Source organism: Oncorhynchus kisutch, linkage group LG20, assembly GCF_002021735.2.
Source record: "Oncorhynchus kisutch isolate 150728-3 linkage group LG20, Okis_V2, whole genome shotgun sequence".
Lineage (NCBI taxonomy): Eukaryota > Metazoa > Chordata > Actinopteri > Salmoniformes > Salmonidae > Oncorhynchus > Oncorhynchus kisutch.
Window position 1 is genome coordinate 9000086 of NC_034193.2, and position 22782 is coordinate 9022867.

Consider the following 22782-nt stretch of genomic DNA (forward strand, 5'->3'; position numbering starts at 1 on the left):
CCCCCTCCCTGACGCGCGGCTGGGACGCTGACAACAGGGATGATCCCGTGGATCAGGAGTGGACCGGCCACCTCTCCCGAAACGCGGGAACCTGTTGAGCCGGCTGGGGCACGGGAGCCTGCGACCCTAAAGCACCGAAGAAGGAGCAGACGAAACACCACCCCCTCTCCGACTCGCGGCTCCAGCTGCAAGACGCCGACCAGAGAGAAGTTCCCGAGGATCAGGAGCAGACCGCTCACCTCCATAGAAGCACAGGAAACCTGACAAGCAGCCAGATGCGCCGGAGCCTGGTGAGCCAGCTGTGGCATGGGAGCCTGGTGAGCCAGCTGTGGCATGGGAGCCTGGTGAGCCAGCTGTGGCATGGGAGCCTGTCGAGCCTACCGAGGCAACAGACGCTTGAACCGCCAAAACCGAGTCTTGACACCCCGATATACCGGCTGAGGCATGAAAGCCTGAAGAGCCGCCTGAGGCATCCTCTGTTGCTGCAGAACCCAGACCCGACGTCACCTCCAACACAAAAACAAAAAACACTCCCTGATGGTGAGGCGTTATTCTGTAACGATGTAAACTGGAGAGTGGGAAGCAAGTTCAGGGAGTGAATAAATTTAATAAATAAACAAACAAAACACGAACAGCGCACCGACAGGAAACAGATACAGAAACAATAACGCCTGGGGAAGGAACCAAAGCGAGTGACAGATATAGGGGAGGAACCAAAGAGAGTGACATAAATAGGAAAGGAACAAAGGGAGTGACATAAATAGGGAAGGAACCAAAGGGAGTGACATATATAGGAAGGAACCAAAGGGAGTGACTATATAGGGGAAAGAACCAAAGGGAGTGACATATATAGGGAAGGAACCAAAAGGAGTGACATATATAGGAAAGGAACCAAAGGGAGTGACATATATAGGGAAGGAACCAAAGGGAGTGACTTATATAGGGCAGGAACCAAAGGGAGTGACATATATAGGGAAGGAACCAAAGGGAGTGACATATATAGGGAAGGAACCAAAGGGAGTGACATATATAGGAAAGGTAATCAGGGGAGTGATGGAGTCCAGGTGAGTGTCATTAAGTGCTGGTGCGTAATAATCAGCAGTCTGGCGACATAGAGGCCAGAGAGGGAGTATACGTGACAATGTCACATGCTTCGTAAACGACAGGTGTGGACTAACAGTGAAATGCTTATTTAACAGACCCTTGCCAACAACGCAGAGAGAAAGAACATAGAAGAATAAGCCCTTAAACCAACAATATAGAGTTTTTAAAAAGTAAGTATATACAGTGCCTTGCGAAAGTATTCGGCCCCCTTAAACTTTGCGACCTTTTGCCACATTTCAGGCTTCAAACATAAAGATATAAAACTGTATTTTTTTGTGAAGAATCAACAACAAGTGGGACACAATCATGAAGTGGAACGACATTTATTGGACATTTCAAACTTTTTTAACAAATCAAAAACTGAAAAATTGGGCGTGCAAAATTATTCAGCCCCTTTACTTTCAGTGCAGCAAACTCTCTCCAGAAGTTCAGTGAGGATCTCTGAATGATCCAATGTTGACCTAAATGACTAATGATGATAAATACAATCCACCTGTGTGTAATCAAGTCTCCGTATAAATGCACCTGCACTGTGATAGTCTCAGAGGTCCGTTAAAAGCGCAGAGAGCATCATGAAGAACAAGGAACACACCAGGCAGGTCCGAGATACTGTTGTGAAGAAGTTTAAAGCCGGATTTGGATACAAAAAGATTTCCCAAGCTTTAAACATCCCAAGGAGCACTGTGCAAGCGATAATATTGAAATGGAAGGAGTATCAGACCACTGCAAATCTACCAAGACCTGGCCGTCCCTCTAAACTTTCAGCTCATACAAGGAGAAGACTGATCAGAGATGCAGCCAAGAGGCCCATGATCACTCTGGATGAACTGCAGAGATCTACAGCTGAGGTGGGAGACTCTGTCCATAGGACAACAATCAGTCGTATATTGCACAAATCTGGCCTTTATGGAAGAGTGGCAAGAAGAAAGCCATTTCTTAAAGATATCCATAAAAAGTGTTGTTTAAAGTTTGCCACAAGCCACCTGGGAGACACACCAAACATGGAAGAAGGTGCTCTGGTCAGATGAAACCAAAATTGAACTTTTTGGCAACAATGCAAAACGTTATGTTTGGCGTAAAAGCAACACAGCTCATCACCCTGAACACATCATCCCCACTGTCAAACATGGTGGTGGCAGTATCATGGTTTGGGCCTGCTTTTCTTCAGCAGGGACAGGGAAGATGGTTAAAATTGATGGGAAGATGGATGGAGCCAAATACAGGACCATTCTGGAAGAAAACCTGATGGAGTCTGCAAAAGACCTGAGACTGGGACGGAGATTTGTCTTCCAACAAGACAATGATCCAAAACATAAAGCAAAATCTACAATGGAATGGTAGAAAAATAAACATATCCAGGTGTTAGAATGGCCAAGCCAAAGTCCAGACCTGAATCCAATCGAGAATCTGTGGAAAGAACTGAAAACTGCTGTTCACAAATGCTCTCCATCCAACCTCACTGAGCTCGAGCTGTTTTGCAAGGAGGAATGGGAAAAAAATTCAGTCTCTCGATGTGCAAAACTGATAGAGACATACCCCAAGCGACTTACAGCTGTAATCGCAGCAAAAGGTGGCGCTACAAAGTATTAACTTAAGGGGGCTGAATAATTTTGCACGCCCAATTTTTCAGTTTTTGATTTGTTAAAAAAGTTTGAAATATCCAATAAATGTCGTTCCACTTCATGATTGTGTCCCACTTGTTGTTGATTCTTCACAAAAAATACAGCTTTATATCTTTATGTTTGAAGCCTGAAATGTGGCAAAAGGTCGCAAAGTTTAAGGGGGCCGAATACTTTCGCAAGGCACTGTACAAGGGGTACCAGTTACCGTCTATATGCAGGGGTAGGAGGTAATTGAGGTAGATACTGTATATACAAGGGGTACCAGTTACAGTCGATATGCAGGGGTAGGAGGTAATTGAGGTAGATACTGTATATACAAGGGGCACCAGTTACAGTCGATATGCAGGGGTAGGAGGTAATTGAGGTAGATACTGTATGTATAACTAGGAATAAAGTGACTGATAATAAACAGTAGCAGCAGCGTATGTGATCGAGTCAAAAAAGTTAGCGCAAAAAGGGTCCATTCAGATAGTTAAATAGTTAACCAAATAGCTACACGGACTAACTATTTAGCAGTCTTATGGCTAGGGTTGCACATTTTTGGGAACATTCAGAGGTGGAAACTTTCTGTGGGAATTAACAGGAATATATGCAAATTAATAGTAATACCATTTAAAATGCAGATGTTTTTGCATTGGATATATACATCATATCATATGGAGACAGAAACATAAACCTTATCATAAGTAGACATAATTGCAAATGATTAAATCCAATAGAAAAAAAAAAGTTTAATTACGAATTGAACTTAAATTAAATGAGTTGACTCTTTACATGGGATGATTTCACTGAACAACAAAAGAATGGGAATATTGAATGATCTCCAATGATCCATCGCATCTCCTAAAAAACGTTTTCAACATACATCTGTAAAATGATAGTCTAGAAACTAAAGCTTTGGTTGTCTTCCTCTCAGGCTTCCATGTCTTCTCCCTGGACCTCCTCAATGTCCATCTCTTGAACATCAGACTGAGGCCTCATCTTCACTGTCACTTTCCAACCTTGTTGAGGATGGCTCGTTGTCAGGCTCAAAAAGCCAAAAATTTGCCCAGATGGCCACTGATTATTCAACCCTTGTATTTGTCAGCCTGTTGCGTGCTGTGGTGTGTGTGTTCCCAAACAAGGACCAGTTGCGCTCTGAGGTGACTGATGTTGGTGGGATTTGGAGGATGATGGAGGCAACACGGGAAAGAGCCTCAGATCCACAAAGTCCCTTCCAGCAGGTGGCTGATGTTGGCACGACTGCCATATTGCATCTCCATCCCAAAGCCCTTACTTGGAAGTGTACTTCGCCAGACTGCCAAGAACCTTGCCCTCATCCAGGCTAAGGTGTCGAGACACGGTAGTGATGACACCATAGGCCTTGTTGATCTCTGCGCCAGACAGGATGCTCTTGCCAAGATACTTGGGGTCCAACATGTACACTGCGGCGTGTATGGGCGTGTATGGCCTTCAGGCAGAAGTCCACACATTTTGATATATTTCAGAACTGCTGTTTCCTCTGCTTGGAGCAACAGTGAAGTGGGCAGGGCAGTACGGATTTCTTCTCCTACATCTGCAAGCAGAGTCTGAACATCAGACAGGATGGCATTGTCTCCCTCAATCCATGGAATGGCTGCTGCTATAGGTTTCAGGATGCTTACCACTCTCTCCCAAAATACATCATCCAGGAGGGTCCTCTTGATGGGTCTTGTCCATATTGTGATATGTGATATGGCCATTTCTTGGAGACTCCTTCCCCACCAGGAGACTGTCAAACATGATGACAACACCACTTACTGATCGCTGCAGCTGTACACGGCCCATCTGTAAATAGCCCATCCAACTACCTACCTCATCCCCATATTGTTTTATTAACTTTTTTGCTCTTTTGCACACCAGTATTTCTACTTGCACATCATCACCTGCACATCACTCGTGTTAACTTGCTCAATTGTAATTTAAATTGTAATTACTTAGCTACTATGGCTTATTTATTGCCTTAACTCCTTATGCCATTTGTACACACCTCTATATAACTCCTTATGCCATTTGTACACACCTCTATATAACTCCTTATGCCATTTGCACACACCTCTATATAACTCCTTATGCCATTTGTACACACCTCTATATAACTCCTTATGCCATTTGTACACACCTCTATATAGACTTTTCTATTGTGTTATTGACTATGTTTGTTTGTTTATCCCATGTGTAACTCTGTGTTGTTTGTGTCGCACTGCTTTTGCTTTATCTTGGCCAGGTCACAGTTGTAAATGAGAACTAGTTCTCAACTAGCCTACCTGGTTAAATAAAGGTGAGAAAAAAAAGAAGTATAATAAATGACACCACTCCAACAGGTGGTGCTCTTATTCTTCTCACTTTGCTTGGTGAGGTAGATTTCTGCTATAACTTGATGACCCTTCTCATACCTAACCAATTCCTTGGCTCTCTTGTAGAGTGTATCCATTGTTATCAGTTCCATGATGTCCTTGAGGAGCAGATTCAATGCATGAGCAGCACAGCCAATGAGTGTGATGTGAGGGTAGGACTCCTCCACTTTAGACTAAGCAGTCTTCATGTTCCCATCATTGTCTGTCACCAGTGCAAATACCTTCTGTGGTCCAAGGTCATTGATGACTGCCTTTCAGCTCATCTGCAATGTAGAGACTGGTGTGTCTGTTGTCCCTTGTGTCTGTGCTCTTGTAGAATACTGGGGTCTGATTAATCATTTTCACCTCGAATAGAAGTAGAGGGACTGTAATTCCATTGAATTGGGGATAGTTTAACCAAAATATGCCACAATACCTAGAATTGACTTATGTGTATCCCACAAAAAAAGGTTCACTGTTATAAGCTATCTTTTTTTTAATGAATTTAAGCAAAATTCCCCATATTCCAAGGCTTAACTTTCCATGGAAAATTACCTGGAAAGTTTCAGACCCTTTGCAACTTACAGCTGTTGGTTCCAGACAAGATGCTCTCAATGGTGCAGGTGTATAACTTTTTGTAAGATATGAGGGCCCATGCCAAATCTCTTCAGCCTCCTGAGGGAGAGGAGGTGTTGGCGTGCCCTCTTCATGACTGTGTTGGTGTGTTTGGACCATGATAGATCCTTAGTGATGTGGACACCGAGGAACTTGAAGCTCTCGACCCACTCCACTACAGCCCCATTGATGTGAATGAGTGCATGTTTCCTGTAGTCCACGATCAGCTCCTTTGTCTTGCTGAAGTTGAGGTAGAGGTTGTTGTCCTGGCACCAGACTGCCAGGTCTCTGACCTCCCCCCTATAGACTGTCTCATTGTCGTCGGTGATCATGGCTACCACCATTGTGTCTTCTGCAAACTTAATGATGGTGTTGGAGGTGTGCTTGGCCACGCAGTCATGGGTGAACAGGGAGTACAGGAGAGGATCCCATGATGAGGGTCAGCGTGGCAGATGTGTTGTTGCCTACCATCACCACCTGGGAAGTCCTGGATCCTGTTGCAGAGGGAGTTCTTCAGTCCCCGGTTCATTAGCTTAGTGACGATTACTGTGGGGATGACGTCGTCGATGCACTTATTAATGAAGCCAGTGATTGATGTGGTATACTCCTCAATGCCATCGGATGAGTCCCGAAACATATTCCAGTCTGTGCTAGCAAAACAGTCCTGTAGTTTAGCATCCGTTTCATCTGACCACTTCCACATTGTGCGTGTCACTGGTACTTCCTGTTTGAGGTTTTGCTTGTAAGGAAGGAATCAGGAGGATAGAGGTATGGTCAAATTGGCCAAGTGGTGGGTGAGGGAGAGCTTTTTATGCATCTCTGTGTGTGGAGTAAGATGATCTAGAGGTGGTTCACTTCTAGTTGCACAGGTGACATGCTGGTAGAAATGAGGTAAAACAGATTTCAGTTTTCCTGCTTTAAAATCACCAGCCACGGTCTTAGTGCCAGCATCGGTTTGTGGTAAATACGAAAAATATGGATTGAAATGCTCTTGGTAAATAGTATGATCTACAGCTTATCATGAGGTATTCTAACTCAGTAACTATTAGTATTGCTGTGTATGTTGTTGTATTGATGTTATAATCTCTCTATCAGCAGACCTCAACTGTTTTGAAGTGTCAGAGATCTAATATTTTCAAAGATGATAAACAAAATGGAAGAGGTCATTGGCACATTACCGGACAGCTGAACAACAGCCGTCTTCAATCAGATACCTCTTCGTAGGTGACTCACTGGAGCCATGTAAATCAGACACAGTCAAAACAGAGATGTGGGGAGGGACACCCACACACACAGACAAACACACACTCGCCCTTCTCCCCTGGACCCAAATACAGCTGCTGTTTGTCTCTATAAAGCATGTCGCTGTTCCTAGGGAGGTAGAGTAAACCTCGGTGCTCCAGCCTTTTATTGACCACAATATGTTTACTGAAGAGACAGAGGAAGAGAGCATAAAACCATCGTATACAGAAACCCTGGCTGGTCACATAGAGAGAGAGCATGACTAACATACTTGGATGTAAGAGAAACTTTTGCATATGTCTGGACTGTTAACTCCCTGGACTGTTAACTATTTTGTATAGGAGTTGATTCAGGCCAGTTGGGCTCGCTGCTCATCTGAATCTCCAGTGCCAATACATTCACTGATGACGTATAAATAGTGACGTTACATTTGATACCGGAGCTTCGAGGCATTTATCGAAATCGCTAACTTCGAAGCAGCGTGCCGATGCGTGTCTCACTTTATCAGAAATACGTCATCAATGACGTCTTAAGCTTTGTTTGATCACATGCTTTTTTTTTTTTAAACGCGTGTTGCAAAATCCCACTGACTTCGCTGTGGTTCCAGTGCTTTCTTGGATTCCAAGCTGCTTTCAAACACCGACCCCTACTGGACACCATACTTTCAAATATACACTGAACAAAAATATAAAAGCTACATGTAAAGTGTTGTCTCATGTTTCATGAGCTGAAATACAATATCCCAGAAATGTTCCATATGCAGAAAAAGCTAATTTCTCTACACATCCCTGTTAGTGAGCATTTCTCCTTTGCAAAGATTATACCTCCACCTGACAGGTGTGGCCTATTAAAAAGCTGATTAAACAGCATGATCATTACACAGGTGCACCTTGTGCTGGGGACAATAAAAGGCCACTCAAATCGACAGTTTTTTCACACAACACATGAAAAACAATCTCATAATCACACGCTGCTATTTATTGCTGACCAGCAGATGCCACTAATGTGCATTGTGAATAGCTAATGAACCTCTGAGTAACCCTTTTTTGACACAATTTGGTGAAAGCGGCGAAGCCTTCAGAAAGCCTTGGTTTCCAATTCACTATTTGTAAGCTTCCTGGTTCGAGACAGTTCCAAGCAGTGAGTGATCATTAAAATGTAGGGGAGGCGACTCATTCAAATATTTGGGGGTGTGGTTTTCTCACAGCTCTTTTTGTGCAACCGTGAGTTAGAGTATCATTCCAGTTGATCTAATCTGTTGTGTTATTTAACATGTTATATATGACGATGGCCAGCGTCTTGTGAAAGACTTCTACATGGCCTTGTGTCGATTGAGAACGGTTGACGAAATCACTCAGTGGTTCTCAGTTCTCAGGGAACCTCAGCTGTTCCAGAGGGATTCTAGATTAAATTTGTCAATTCAGAATAATAACACAATAATACAATATAATATGGCTGACCAGAATAATACAAATAAAAACCTGTATGATGCTTCAAAAGCATCTACAATCTTTCAGATAAGGTTCTTTATGGAACAATTCTCCATAACGATTCTATAAAAACACAAAATGTGTTCTACATAGCCCCCCAAAAGGATTGTAACCATAGCAGAACCCTTTTTGATGCTATAAAATAACTTTTTGTAATGGTTCTTTGTAGAACCTTTGGAAAGGGTTCTTTATAGCACCACACAGGTTCCATTTATAACTTTACGAGCAAAGTTCTTCATATATCCTTCAAAAAAGGGTTCCATCCTTACACGGTACTATTTAACCATTATTTTTTGGTGTGAAGGCAGTCAGACTCCCTCCACTAGATACGTGTTTTGTTGTTGAGCTAATTAAAAAAGGGGGGACTGTGACATGGGTAAGACTGCCTTATGTGCACACACACACACTATACAAATAATCCTGGATTAGGTTGGCTCAATATCCGTGCTTCTTTTAGGATGGGTTACCTGCTGGTGTGCTGCAGCCTGAGCTACCTTGATTAATCCCCCGAGAGAAATAGTGAGAGCATTTATTTGGTCAAATCTTTAACCCTTTACACTCCTACCTGTATACAGGTTGAAAATGGTAGATTTGGGCACTGATAAACACCTAAATTGTAACGCAGTGGCTGTACAGTAACATACTATACATGACGGCGGAGTTCTGGCTCTACGCTTCACGGCGCTGTATGGGTTTTGACTGACAGCCGTTCTGAACATGAGCACCTCGCGCCACAAGTAGTCGCTCCCGTCCCTCCCACTAATTGGGCAACTTTTGCAATTGTTTTGTAGTCTGAGGGAAATGCTGTAAATTAAGAGGATTCTATGGATTTTGAAAGATGAGAAGTTGAGGATTATATGATGTCATACAAGCAAGCTAAAACACCTGTGAGTCCAAATGTGCACTTCAACTCATGTCATATACGGTGTCAACATTTATAATCACTATGTTTGAATTACAGTTACCAGATGACATGGCGTCTGGGTTGTTCTGAACAGAATGACCCTGTGTTTGTCTACTGGGAAGAACATTTGTGCACTCATGACTTCTTTCTATGGGCAGTGGCGAACCCGTCATTCAGGGCAGGCCACTTTCTTGTTGTTGCCTATTTTGCATGTTGTTTAAGCATTAATACGTGTCACAAATCAGTTTGCAAACAATGTAAAATAAAATAATAATTGAGTTAATAAATCCTCCATACAAACATGGTCTCCTTTTTTGCTTTCTTGAGTGAGGCAGCTCCAAAATACAGGTGTTTCAACCTAGTGCTTTATGTGTTGGTGGGGAAGCCAGCGGAAAATACGGAACGTAGGGGTAGGTAATGTTCTTTAGTTGCGCCATGATTGGCTCAGTGTTCTGTCACTCATGGGGACAACCATCACTCCTGTGTTCCAATGGCACATTGTGTTAGCTAATCCAAGAAAACCCTTTTGCAATTATATTAGCACAGCTGAAAACAGTTGTGCTGATTAAAGAAGTAATACAACTGGCCTTCTTTAGACTAGCTGAGTATCTGGAGCATCAGGATTTGTGTTTTCATCAGTCTATTCTTGTTCTGAGAAATGAAGGCTATTCCATGCGAGGAATTGCCAAGAAACTGAAGATCTCGTACAACACTGCGTACTACTCCCTTCACAGAACAGAACAAACTGGCCCTAACCACAATAGAAAGAGTGTGAGGCCCCGGGGGAACAACTGAGCAAGAGGACAAGTACATTAGAGTGTCTAGTTTGAGATATGGACTGGGTAGTCTACAGAATGTAATGTAATATAATCAAATAACAAGGGCCCTTTTGCAACCATCGATGGCACTAGATTGTCGCCAGCTGATGTCTCGTTAAACCATTAATATGAACTAAATTCACCAGCACAGCTAATATCAATTGCAACCATTATTGGTCACCTCATTACCGCTCCCTAAAGGATGATGTCGGTGTTACCCTTAGTCCTGCTTGCAACCAAAGTCTTTGAAGATATGTTTGCCCTCTGGTTGGTATTGTCACAGGAACAATGTAGTTATTTTTGAACAAACTAAGGACAATTTATCAATTTGACAAGCATTCAATATAATAATAATGGCGCAATGTTATGGGCCCCGAACCAATTGTGTGTTTGAGTATTTTGTGTGTTTTTTCACATTATTTGTATCGTATTTTGTACTTAATGTTTCTGCCACCGTCTTTTATGACCGAAAAGAGCTTCTGGATATCAGAACAGCGATTACTCACCTCGAAGTAATCCACCTCACCTGGACAAAGATATTTTCTTTAACGAGTTGGACGTGAAGGATTTACTCCAGATGCCCGACATGCCCCAAATCCCCGTCATTCGCATGAAGATGCAGATACAGGGGACGCAGGTCTGAGTGCCTTGAGAGAATTCATCGGCAAGTGGGTAACCCGCCTCTACCATCCGTCCTATTGGCTAACGTGCAATCAATGGAAAATAAACTGGATGAGCTCTGTTCAAGAGTATCCTACCAATTGGACATAAAAATGTAATATCTTATGTTTCACCGAGTCGTGGCTGAACGACGACATCGATAATATACAGTTGGTTGGTTTTTCCGTGCATCTGCAAGACAGAAAAGCGGTGAGATAAGGGATGGTGGTCTGTGTCTATTTGTCAATAACAGCTGGTGATCGAAATCAAATATTAAGGAAGTCTCAAGGTTTTGCTCGCCAGAGGTAGAGTATCTCATGATAAGCTGTAGACCACACTATTTACCAAGAGAGTTTTCGTCTATTTAACACGACAAACCGATGCTGCCACTAAGACCGTACTCAACGAGTTGTATAGGGCCATAAGCAAACAAGAAAATGCTCATCCAGAGGCGGCACTCCTAATTGCCCGGAACTTCAATGCACGGAAACTTATATCCGTTTACCTCATTTCTACCAGTATGTTACATGTGCAACAAGAGACAAATATGCGTAGAAAGCTCTCCCTTCCCCTCAATTTGACAAATCTGACCATAATTCTATCCTCCTGATTCCTGCTTACAAGCAAAAACTAAAGCAGGAAGTACCAGTGTCTCGCTCAATATGGAAGTGGTCAGATGACGCAGATGCTAAGCTACAGGACTGTTTTGCTAGCAGAGACTGGAATATGTTCCGGGACTCATCCAATGGCATTGAGGTGTATACCACATCAGTCACCGGCGTCATCAATAAGTGCATTGATGACGTTGTCCCCACAGTAATTGTACGTACATACCCCAACCAGAAGCCATGGATTACTGGCAACATCCACACTGAGCTAAAGGGTAGAGCTGCTGCTTTCAAGTAGTGGGACTCTAACCAGGACACTTATAAGAAATCCCGCTATGCCCTCAGACGAACCATCAAACAGGCAAAGCGTAAATACAGGACTAAGATTGAATCCTCCTACACCGGCTTTGACGTTCGTCGGATGTGGCATGGCTTGCAACTATTACGGACAACAATGGGAAGCCTTAATATAACCGTACAGAATGGCAAATAACAGAGCTCATTGTCTCTCTGTCACATTGTCAGAGGTTTGGCTTTGACTCTCCAGTCCTCTGAAGGATAATATAGTGTGTGAGTGTGTGTGTAACCAGTGGTAAGTGTGCGGAGGAACAGAAACCAGAGGCACGGCATGGCCTATCAGTTTCTGGGAGTCTCCCGGAGATAAAGCAAGCAGCATGGGCAAACGTGATTGGTTGACAGGGCAGATACTCTTTTAGAAATGTTTTTCGATTGGACGTTTATCTGGTGATAGTAGGTGAGAGGTCGGCGGTACACATGAAAAGGGTTTTGGCATCTATTAACTTTCTCACACACACACACACACACACACACACACACACACACACCCTCTGGATTGCATTCCCCCTGCACACACCATTGTTTATAAATACCCAGGCAAATGCACTCACACAGAATACAGCTCTGGCCTCTATAGTGGAGATGCCCTTGTTTCTCTAACAGATGTTAGCCAGTTTGTAATATACTTATAGGAGCATTAAATGCAGATGAAATATGTCAATTTCATGACTCCAGTTTATATTATGAGGTTAGAGGTATAGATCATAGATCCGCTTGTATCATATCATGGGGTTAGAGGTATAGATCATAGATCCGCTTGTATCATATCATGGGGTTAGAGCTATAGATCATAGATCTGCTTGTATCATATTATGGGGTTAGAGGTATAGATCTGCTTGTACATGGTGTACAACCCACTCACTCTCTCTCTAGTAATGCAGTACATGGTATCCCACTCTCTCTCTCTCTAGAAATGCAGTACATGGTGTCCCTCTCTCTCGCTCTCTCTCTCTCTCTCTCTCTCTCTAGTAACGCAGTACATGGTGTCCCTCTCTCTCTAGTAACGCAGTACATGGTGTCCCACTCGCTCTCTCTCTAGTAATGCAGTATATGATGTCCCACTCTCCCTCTCTCTGGTAACGCAGTACATGGTGTCCCACTCTTTCTCTCTCTGGTAACGCAGTACATGGTGTCCCACTCTCTCTCTCTCTCTCTAGTAACGCAGTACATGGTGTCCCTCTCTCTCTCTCTCTAGTAACGCAGTACATCGTGTCCCACTCCCTCTCTCTCTGGTAACACAGTACATGGTGTCCCACTCTCTCTCTCTCTAGTAACGCAGTACATGGTGTCCCACTCTCTCTCTCTCTAGTAACGCAGTACATGGTGTCACACACGCTTATGAGAGACACTTGTCACGTTGGTGGCTGAGAGGTGTGTGTGTGTGTGTGTTTGTAAATGTGTTACTCACGAGGCATGATGCCCTGGTCTGCAAGCTGCTTTCCAGTCCTCCTCTGCTGGAGTCTGAACTGCAGAACTACAGGGGGGAGATGGAGGAGGGAGACAGAGAGATGAGGGAGGGAGTGAGACAGAGACATTTCTTCACACAGGGTCGTGGGGTTAGACAGGGATGCAGCTTAAGCTCCCACCCTCTTCAACATATATATCAACGAATTGGCGCGGGCACTAGAAAAGTCTGCAGCACCCGGCCTCCCCCTGCTAGAATCCGAAGTCAAATGTCTGCTGTTTGCTGATGATCTGGTGCTTCTGTCACCAACCAAGGAGGGCCTACAGCAGCAGCTAGATCTTATGCACAGATTCTGTCAGACCTGGGCCCTGACAGTAAATCTCAGTAAGACCAAAATAATGGTGTTCCAAAAAAGGTCCAGTCACCAGGACCACAAATACAAATTCCATCTAGACACTGTTGCCCTAGAGCACACAAAAAACTATACATACCTTGGCCTAAACATCAGCACCACAGGTAACTTCCACAAAGCTGTGAACGATCTGAGAGACAAGGCAAGAAGGGCATTCTATGCCATCAAAAGAAACATAAATTTCAACATACCAATTAGGATTTGGCTAAAAATACTTGAATCAGTCATAGAGCCCATTGCCCTTTATGGTTGTGAGGTCTGGGGTCCGCTCACCAACCAAGACTTCACAAAATGGGACAAACACCAAATTGAGACACTGCACGCAGAATTCTGCAAAAATATCCTCCGTGTACAACGTAGAACACCAAATAATGCATGCAGAGCAGAATTAGGCCGATACCCACTAATTATCAAAATCCAGAAAAGAGCTGTTAAATTCTACAACCACCTAAAAGGAAGCGATTCACAAACCTTCCATAACAAAGCCATCACCTACAGAGAGATGAACCTGGAGAAGAGTCCCCTAAGCAAGCTGGTCCTGGGGCTCTGTTCACAAACACAAACACACACTACAGAGCCCCAGGACAGCAGCACAATTAGACCCAACCAAATCATGAGAAAACAAAAAGATAACTACTTAACACATTGGAAAGAATTAACAAAAAAACAGAGCAAACTAGAATGCTATTTGGCCCTACACAGAGAGTACACAGCGGCAGAATACCTGACCACTGTGACTGACCCAAAATTAAGGAAAGCCTTGACTATGTACAGACTCAGTGAGCATAGCCTTGCTATTGAGAAAGGCCGCCGTAGGCAGACATGGCTCTCAAGAGAAGACAGGCTATGTGCTCACTGCCCACAAAATGAGGTGGAAACTGAGCTGCACTTCCTAACCTCCTGCCCAATGTATGACCATATTAGAGAGACATATTTCCCTCAGATTACACAGATCCAAAGAATTCGAAAACAAATCCAATTTTGAAAAACTCCCATATCTACTGGGTGAAATTCCACAGTGTGCCATCACAGCAGCAAGATTTGTGACCTGTTGCCACGAGAAAAGGGCAACCAGTGAAGAACAAACACCATTGTAAATACAACCCATATTTATGCTTATTTATTTTATCTTGTGTCCTTTAGCCATTTGTACATTGTTAGAACACTGTATATATATATAATATGACATTTGTAATGTCTTTACTGTTTTGAAACTTCTGTATGTGTAATGTTTAATTTTTGTTGTTTTTCACTTTATATATTCACTTTGTATGTTGTCTACCTCACTTGCTTTGGCAATGTTAACACATTTCCCATGCCAATAAAGCCATTGAATTGAATTGAATTGAATTGAATTGAGAGGAGGGAGGGAGTGAGACAGAGAGAGGAGGGAGGGAGTGAGACAGAGAGAGGAGGGAGGGAGGGAGTGAGACAGAGAGAGGAGGGAGGGAGACAGAGAGAGGAGGGAGTGAGACAGAGAGAGGAGGGAGTGAGACAGAGAGAGGAGGGAGTGAGACAGAGAGAGGAGGGAGTGAGACAGAGAGAGGAGGGAGTGAGACAGAGAGAGGAGGGAGTGAGACAGAGAGAGGAGGGAGTGAGACAGAGAGAGGAGGGAGTGAGACAGAGAGAGGAGGGAGTGAGACAGAGAGAGGAGGGAGGGAGGGAGTGAGACAGAGAGAGGAGGGAGTGAGACAGAGAGAGGAGGGAGTGAGACAGAGAGAGGAGGGAGGGAGGGAGTGAGACAGAGAGAGGAGGGAGGGAGGGAGTGAGACAGAGAGAGGAGGGAGGGAGGGAGTGAGACAGAGAGAGGAGGGAGGGAGGGAGTGAGACAGAGAGAGGAGGGAGGGAGGGAGTGAGACAGAGAGAGGAGGGAGGGAGTGAGACAGAGAGAGGAGGGAGGGAGTGAGACAGAGAGAGGAGGGAGGGAGTGAGACAGAGAGAGGAGGGAGGGAGTGAGACAGAGAGAGGAGGGAGGGAGTGAGACAGAGAGAGGAGGGAGGGAGTGAGACAGAGAGAGGAGGGAGGGAGTGAGACAGAGAGAGGAGGGAGGGAGTGAGACAGAGAGAGGAGGGAGGGAGTGAGACAGAGAGAGGAGGGAGGGAGTGAGACAGAGAGAGGGGGGAGGGAGTGAGACAGAGAGAGGGGGGATGGAGTGAGACAGAGAGAGGGGGGGAGGGAGTGAGACAGAGAGAGGAGGGAGGGAGTGAGACAGAGAGAGGAGGGAGGGAGTGAGACAGAGAGAGGAGGGAGGGAGTGAGACAGAGAGAGGAGGGAGGGAGTGAGACAGAGAGAGGAGGGAGGGAGTGCGACAGAGAGAGGAGGGAGGGAGTGAGACAGAGAGAGGAGGGAGGGAGTGAGACAGAGAGAGGAGGGAGGGAGTGAGACAGAGAGAGGAGGGAGTGAGTGAGACAGAGAGAGGAGGGAGGGAGTGAGACAGAGAGAGGAGGGAGGGAGGGAGACAGAGAGAGGAGGGAGGGAGTGAGACAGAGAGAGGAGGGAGGGAGTGAGACAGAGAGAGGAGGGAGGGAGTGAGACAGAGAGAGGCGGGAGGGTGGGGGAAACAGATACAGAGGGGTTGAGAATCTATTCTAATTTCAGCAGAGAAAGTATTGCTATGGTTGTGTGCTGGTGAGAGAATGGGGTTTGACAAATCATGAACCAAAATCATTGCATGAAAGTTCTCAAAGTTCTGATGCTACATTAACATCCTGAAAAATGCAGTAGCATGCCACCATCTATCCCACTTCTGTCTTGCCTCTGAAGCTAAGCAGGGTTGGTCCTGGTCGGTCCCTGGATGGGAGACCAGATGCTTCTGGAATTGGTGCAGGATGACCAGTAGGATGCACTCTTTCCTCTGGTCTAAAAAAATAGTATCCCAATGACCCAGGGTAGTGATTGGGGACATTGCCCTGTGTAAGGTACCGTCTTTCAGATGGGACGTTAAACGGCTGTCGATTCTCTGTGGTCACTAAAGATCCCATGGCACTTATTGTACGGGTGTTAACCCTGGTGTCCTGGCTAAATCCCCAATCTGGCCCTCAAGGCTACCTAATCATCCCCAGCTTCCAATTGGCTCATTCATCCCCTTCCTCTCCCCTGTAACTATTTCCCAGGTCATTGCTGTAAATGTGGTAAAATAAGGGTTAAACAAATAAAACACAAGCCTCATGCCAATTTCTGTGTGCATTCAATAGTCGCAGAGACACACAAAGTAAAAAATTATGCTGTGGGCTGACAAATATTTCTGTGAACAGGATGTAGGGAATGATAAACACAGCTCCCTCCTGGCCTTTAAACAGATCTGCTAGGCAGTGTGTGGTCTGTCTGTGTTCTGACACACACACACTGGCCCTAGTCTGCCGATCCTCCCTTAGCCTCCATCCAAAGTCCCTCGTGTGTGTGTGTGGAGTCTGGTGTGTGTGTGGGGGTCGTAGACGCCAGTTAACCCCATGTCAGTGTGCACGTGTGTGTTCTGTGCTCCCCTGCAGAAGAGGTCTCACAACGGGACCCTCCAGCTGAGATGATCAGCCAGGTCACCCGTGATTCAAGTCAGTATTCAACGTCAATCCATGTAGGGAGATGATGTGGAAACCGTTCACTAGGGGAAACCTAGTTTGTGGTTTTGCTAGGGTATTGTGGACAGGGATGGCGGATGGGCGTAAGCCTTTGCCTCTGATTCCAAAGGTAGCAAGTTTCGAATCCAGTTTTAAGGGTATTCCCAAACCTTAACCCTTACCTTAACCATTCAGAGTTAATGCTTAACGTTAAGAATTCAGAGACGACGCCAAAACTAAAGCTTAAAACACTTTGAAATGTGATGTTTGTAACAACATGGATAAACGTCTAACTATGACGTGAGACTGGTTGAGAACTGGTTGAGTGTGACGTGATGATTATCTCTGTTTCTCTCGTCACTCTGGGATGGTTCAGAGTTTACAGTGGACCGTTGAATGGACAGAGCTGCTATGTAGTTTCACGGCTCTGTTTCACCAATACGCCACGGGAGCATGTTTGAACAATGTCACACTGTCAACACTGGACACATACCAAGCGATGCTTGAGGTATGTGTGTGTGTGTGTGTGTCGGCTTTATCTCTCCGTCCTCTCATCTACCTCCGTTACATAATTACATCATTCTCTAAACATCTGCTTGAGATTGACAGTTTGGCAGCAGCACAGCCATTCGCTCTGACTAGACGCTGGGACAAAACATGTCACAGTGCAAACTATTGTTCCTTACTAACCTTTCAAATCACTTTGGAATATCTCTCTCTTTCTGTCAATGGATCAAATCCCTACCCCACTGGACCCTAGCCAGGTTGAAATGCAATAGTATTAATACCTCATGAATCTATAAATACAATATCGCAGAAATATAATATCTCATAACACAGTCATAACGACCTGTTGTCAAAGCAGCAGCCATGCTCCTGGAGAGGTCAAAGGGTTTAGTTCCTCTAATGAGGAGTTCCTGTGATTGGACATTCTCACCTAAAGACTCATACATTCCCCACTGTGTGTGTGAATGTGTTAATGTTTATTTATTAAAAAGGACCTGTTCAGTCATGTTTCATATCCTGCCATTGTCAACGTTTATTCACCATGTAATCTGCTACAGTCAAGTGTGTTAATTGAATCTGTGTGGAAAAAAATGTGTTGAGTCAGGATTGGCTAATGAGATATTTGTAGCCTCTCCCACCAATTTGAGTTGATTGAATGTGTATATGCGTTTGTGGAGAAAGAGGCAGCGTAAGTAGCTGAAGGAAAGGGTAGAGGAGAGCATGTGCAACAGATTTTATGCTCTTATCTTTTGATTCTTGTTTTATCCTTTCAGACTTTAACAGATTTTATGCTCTGTCCTTTTGATAGTTTTATTATTTATTTATCAGCATGATTTTAACCATTGGTGTATTTGTCTTTTGGAGTAAAACTGTTCCTGACTTCAAGAAACATTTTCATGCGCACGAGATAATGGCCAACTTTGTCACAGTTGCCTAAACAAGACTACGATCTCTAACATCCCACTAACTTGAGATGTTTCTCCCTCTCTCTTTCAGATAAACGCAGATAAACACACCATCAACAGACTGTTTCATTTATGTCACTGGGGCACATCCTCAATCAGATCCATCCTCTGTGATTATTGCTGCTTGTCAGTGTGTAACAGTTGGCTCTGAACCCTGCTTTAATATCACCTGGCCCTCTGCAGTCACACAGAGATGGCATTGAAAAAACACCAACGCTACATTTCTGTTAACACACCATTCAGGGTGAGAGAAAATACACCTTTTAATTCTGAAAGCTTGCTATTCCATACAACAAAACAGGTGGAAGCTACTGGAAGCTTAAATCAGGGTTTACATCACCTGGCATTTATATGCCATGAACCTGTTCAGAGGCAGAAGACAAATGTGTCCCGTTTCAGGAAACCAGGCGTATGTTGCGGGTCACTACTTCACAGAAGAGCCGTTTGAAAGTAAACACATTTTTTTTTTTTAAGAAAATTGAGGCAGAAATGTCTTCTGGAACATGTGAACTTTCATGTGCCTTACTAACAGTGTATGCCATCTGTAAATACTCATTTTAAAAAACTGGAACCTTCCCGCCATGATCATTGCCATGATTGGCTGCGATAATGAGTGAGCTAGACATGCCGAGAGATGAGTTCGGGTTGGTCTGCCGTTATAGCACGTTTCTGTCTTTTTGAGCTGGCCAGTATGTCTAGGTAATCCTGTCTAACATAGAAGAACAATTGCTGCTCTCCACTTTCTGGAGGATCGAGTTTTGAAATCATTGGAATTAGAGTATGATAGCTAAGGAGAAAACTAAAGCTAAGAGAAAACTTCTTCAAACTAAGGCCAACCATGGCATCTGTGACGGGGAGAGGCATCCATCCATGCTAGCTACATTTTAGATATTACACGTTACTAATTTTAACAACTCATTTAAGTCATTTTCATTTGTTATAAACCCTGAAAGTGTACTGTTAGCTAGCTAGCTAATGTTAGCTGGTTGGCTAGCTAGCTAACGTTACGTGTATGAACTTATTATTCACATCTCAGAGCCATTTGCCAGGCTAGTTATAGCCTAATGTTAGCTAGCTAACATTGAACCTGGTTGGTTAGCTACTTGCAGATTCATGGGTAGTTCATTGTTTACCTTTACTCCATTCGGTCTTTGCACCTGTTTCATCCATACGCTAAATTGTAGCAATGTCGTGATGGGTATAGGGAAAATTGGAGTATCATGGAGTAGCCTAATCCTATCAATGTTACACTGAACTGGGTGAATGGAATATGAATGACAGGTATGCAATGTGATGTAATAAAAATAAGGCCATGTTCATAAATTGTTTTATTGTCATCCCTTCTTGAACGGCACCAACCGCCACTAGCCTTGATATAGTGTTGACATAATATATACTGAACAAAAATATGAATGCAATTTCTAAGATTTTACAGAGTTACAGTTCATAGAAGGAAATCAGTCAATTGAAATAAATTAATTTCACATGAATGGGCAGGGGCGCAGCCATGGGTGGACCTGGGCAGGCATAGGCACACCCACTTGGGAGCCAGGCCCAGCCAATCAGAATGAGCGCCCCCCACGGTTGTGAGGCCGGTTGGACATCCTGCCTAATTCTCTAAAACGAAGTTGAAGGTGGCTTATGGTAGAGAAATTAACATTAAATTCTCAGGCAACGTCTATGGTGGGCATTCCTGCAATCAGCATGCCAGTTGCACACTCCCTCAAAACTTGAGACATCTGTGGCACTGTATTGTGTGACAAAACTGTACATTTTAGAATGGCCTTTTATTGTCCCCAGCACAAGGTGCACCTGTGTAATCATGCTGTTTAATCAGCTTCTTGATATGCCACACCTGTCAGGTGGATGGATAATCTTGGAAAATGAGAAATGTTCACCAACAAGGATGTAAACAAATGTGTGCACAAAATTTGAGAGAAATTTGCTTTTTGTGTTTGTATGGAACATTTCTGGGATCTTTTATTTCAGCTCATGAAACATGGGATCAACACTTTACACGTTTCTTCAGTGTACAACTTCAACTTCTCTGACAGTTATGTAATACTAGAGAGAAGGAAACCACACAAACACGTCTCCTGGGACCACTCTGAGACCCTCATCTCTCGCTGTTAAAATACCAGTAGTGGTTCCCATAGCTTACTGTTGTTGGTGTGAGCATGGAGCTGGCAATAGCAGAGTTGTGGGTTTGATTCCTGCATTGGCCACTAAATAAACACGTTAACTGCATGAATGTATTGTCCTCACGACATCAAGCTATCCATGTTCATTGACTGGCCATCGTACTTTAACTTCATACAAATAACATACAGTATATGAAAGGTCTAAGGAAACATCGCAAAACACCCACGTCACCAACAGTAATAACTTCAGCCAGGCTCAGAGTGATGTGACTCTGTCTCTCTCTGTGACCCAGCATGTAAGACTGAACAGTCTCCCGACATCTGCATGGCATTAATAACCGGCCTATAAGCATAATGTGTGTGTGTGTCACAGCAAACACCCCTGTGAAAGTCGCTCCCATTGGTCATACACTACAATGACTCCAGCCCTTCTCTCCCTCCCTCCAGAGGTCATTTCCCACTGCGTGGGCGTTGGTTTAAACAACACTGAGGGAAAGCGCAATTTAGCCTGTGATTGCTGGTAAGCAATTACCGTACCGAGCATAGAGATTGCACTGAAGAGCGAGAGAGAAAAAAAGTTGGTAAGAGCATTTTAAGTATTGATGTTCCTTACTTAGTGAAATGAATCACTTGATAAAATGCTGCTTGACTGCAAACAAATAAACTGTGACTGAGCAGGACAGGGAGAAAGACCCAAGCATTAGACTGGCTGTAGCTCTGGCTAACATTAACACCCCCTTCAGAGAGAGAGAGAGAGACAGGGAGAGAGACTTGGCACTACTTTATCCCTGACCTCAACCCAGAGTCTCTTAGAGCGTTCACAGTCAGTCCACTGACACCCCTAACAGATCACAGCAAAATCACACTACTTGAACAGAGCTATGCTCAATCATGAGGAATCAAGGCCAAAAGAACTGAATAATATTGAGAAATGCTATAGATGGAAGGAAAGTAGTGTGAAAATCTACCAAATAACAATTAGGCAACAACAAATTCAATCCCTTCTTGATAATTTCCTGGACAAAAAGGTTTCACTGTAATGGTGAATGTGTAAACCTGGCAGTAGAAACCCTAAACATTATTTGACCTCTCAGCTTCCCTGTCAAATAAAACAATTGAAGCAGACAACCTAAGAAAATTAACCAACCCCAAAAGGCCTGTGGGGCTGATGGTATCCTAAATTAAATTATAAAATATACAGACCACAAATTCCAATTGGCTATACTTAAACTCTTTAACATCATCCTCAGCTCTGGCATCTTCCCCAATATTTGGATCCAAGGACTGATCACCAAAGTGGAAACAAATTTGACCCCAATAACCACCGTGGGATATCTGTCAACAGCAACCTTGGGAAAACTCCTCTGCATATTCATTAACCGAGCAAATGCCAAATTGGCTTTATACCAAATTACCGTACGACAGACCACGTATTCACCCTGCACACACTAATTGACAAACAAACAAACCAAAACAAATGCAGTCTTCTCATGCTTTGTTGATTTCAAAAAAGCTTGAGACTCAATTTGGCATGAGGGTCTGCTATACAAACTGATGCAAAGTGATGTTGGGGGAAAAACATACGACATTATTAAAATCCAATAAGTGTGTGGTTAAAATGGACAAAAAACATTTATTTCCACAGGGCCTGGAGATGAGACGGGGATGCAGCTTAAACCCCACCCTCTTCAACATATATATATATATATATCAACTATTGGCGAGGGCACTAGAACAGTCTGCAGCACCCACCCTACTAGAATCTGAAGTCAAATGCCTACTGATGATCTGGTGCTTCTGTCAGGGCATACACCTAGCATCTAGATCTTCTGCACAGATTCTGTCCGACCTGGGCACAGACAGAAAATCTCAGTAAGACAAAAAATAATTGTGTTCTGAAAAAGGTCCAGTTGCCAGGACCACGAAAATAAATTCCATCTAGACACCGTTGCCCTAGAGCTAAAAAAAAACGATACATACCTTGGCCTAAACATGAAGCCACACAGGTAACTTCCACAAAGCTG

At 43.9% G+C, this 22782-nt stretch overlaps 1 protein-coding gene across 6 annotated transcripts in view; it reads right to left on the bottom strand.

Annotated features, from left to right (window-relative positions):
• The window catches only part of LOC109865233 (myocardin), a 164706-nt gene that overhangs the window by 24096 nt on the left and 117828 nt on the right, over positions 1 to 22782 (bottom strand). For all 6 annotated transcript variants that reach the window (XM_031799710.1, XM_031799713.1, XM_031799712.1 and 3 more), the window contains one exon: positions 13183 to 13248. In XM_031799710.1, the coding sequence (XP_031655570.1) occupies positions 13183 to 13248 (66 nt within the window). The remainder of the gene's footprint in view (positions 1 to 13182; positions 13249 to 22782) is intronic.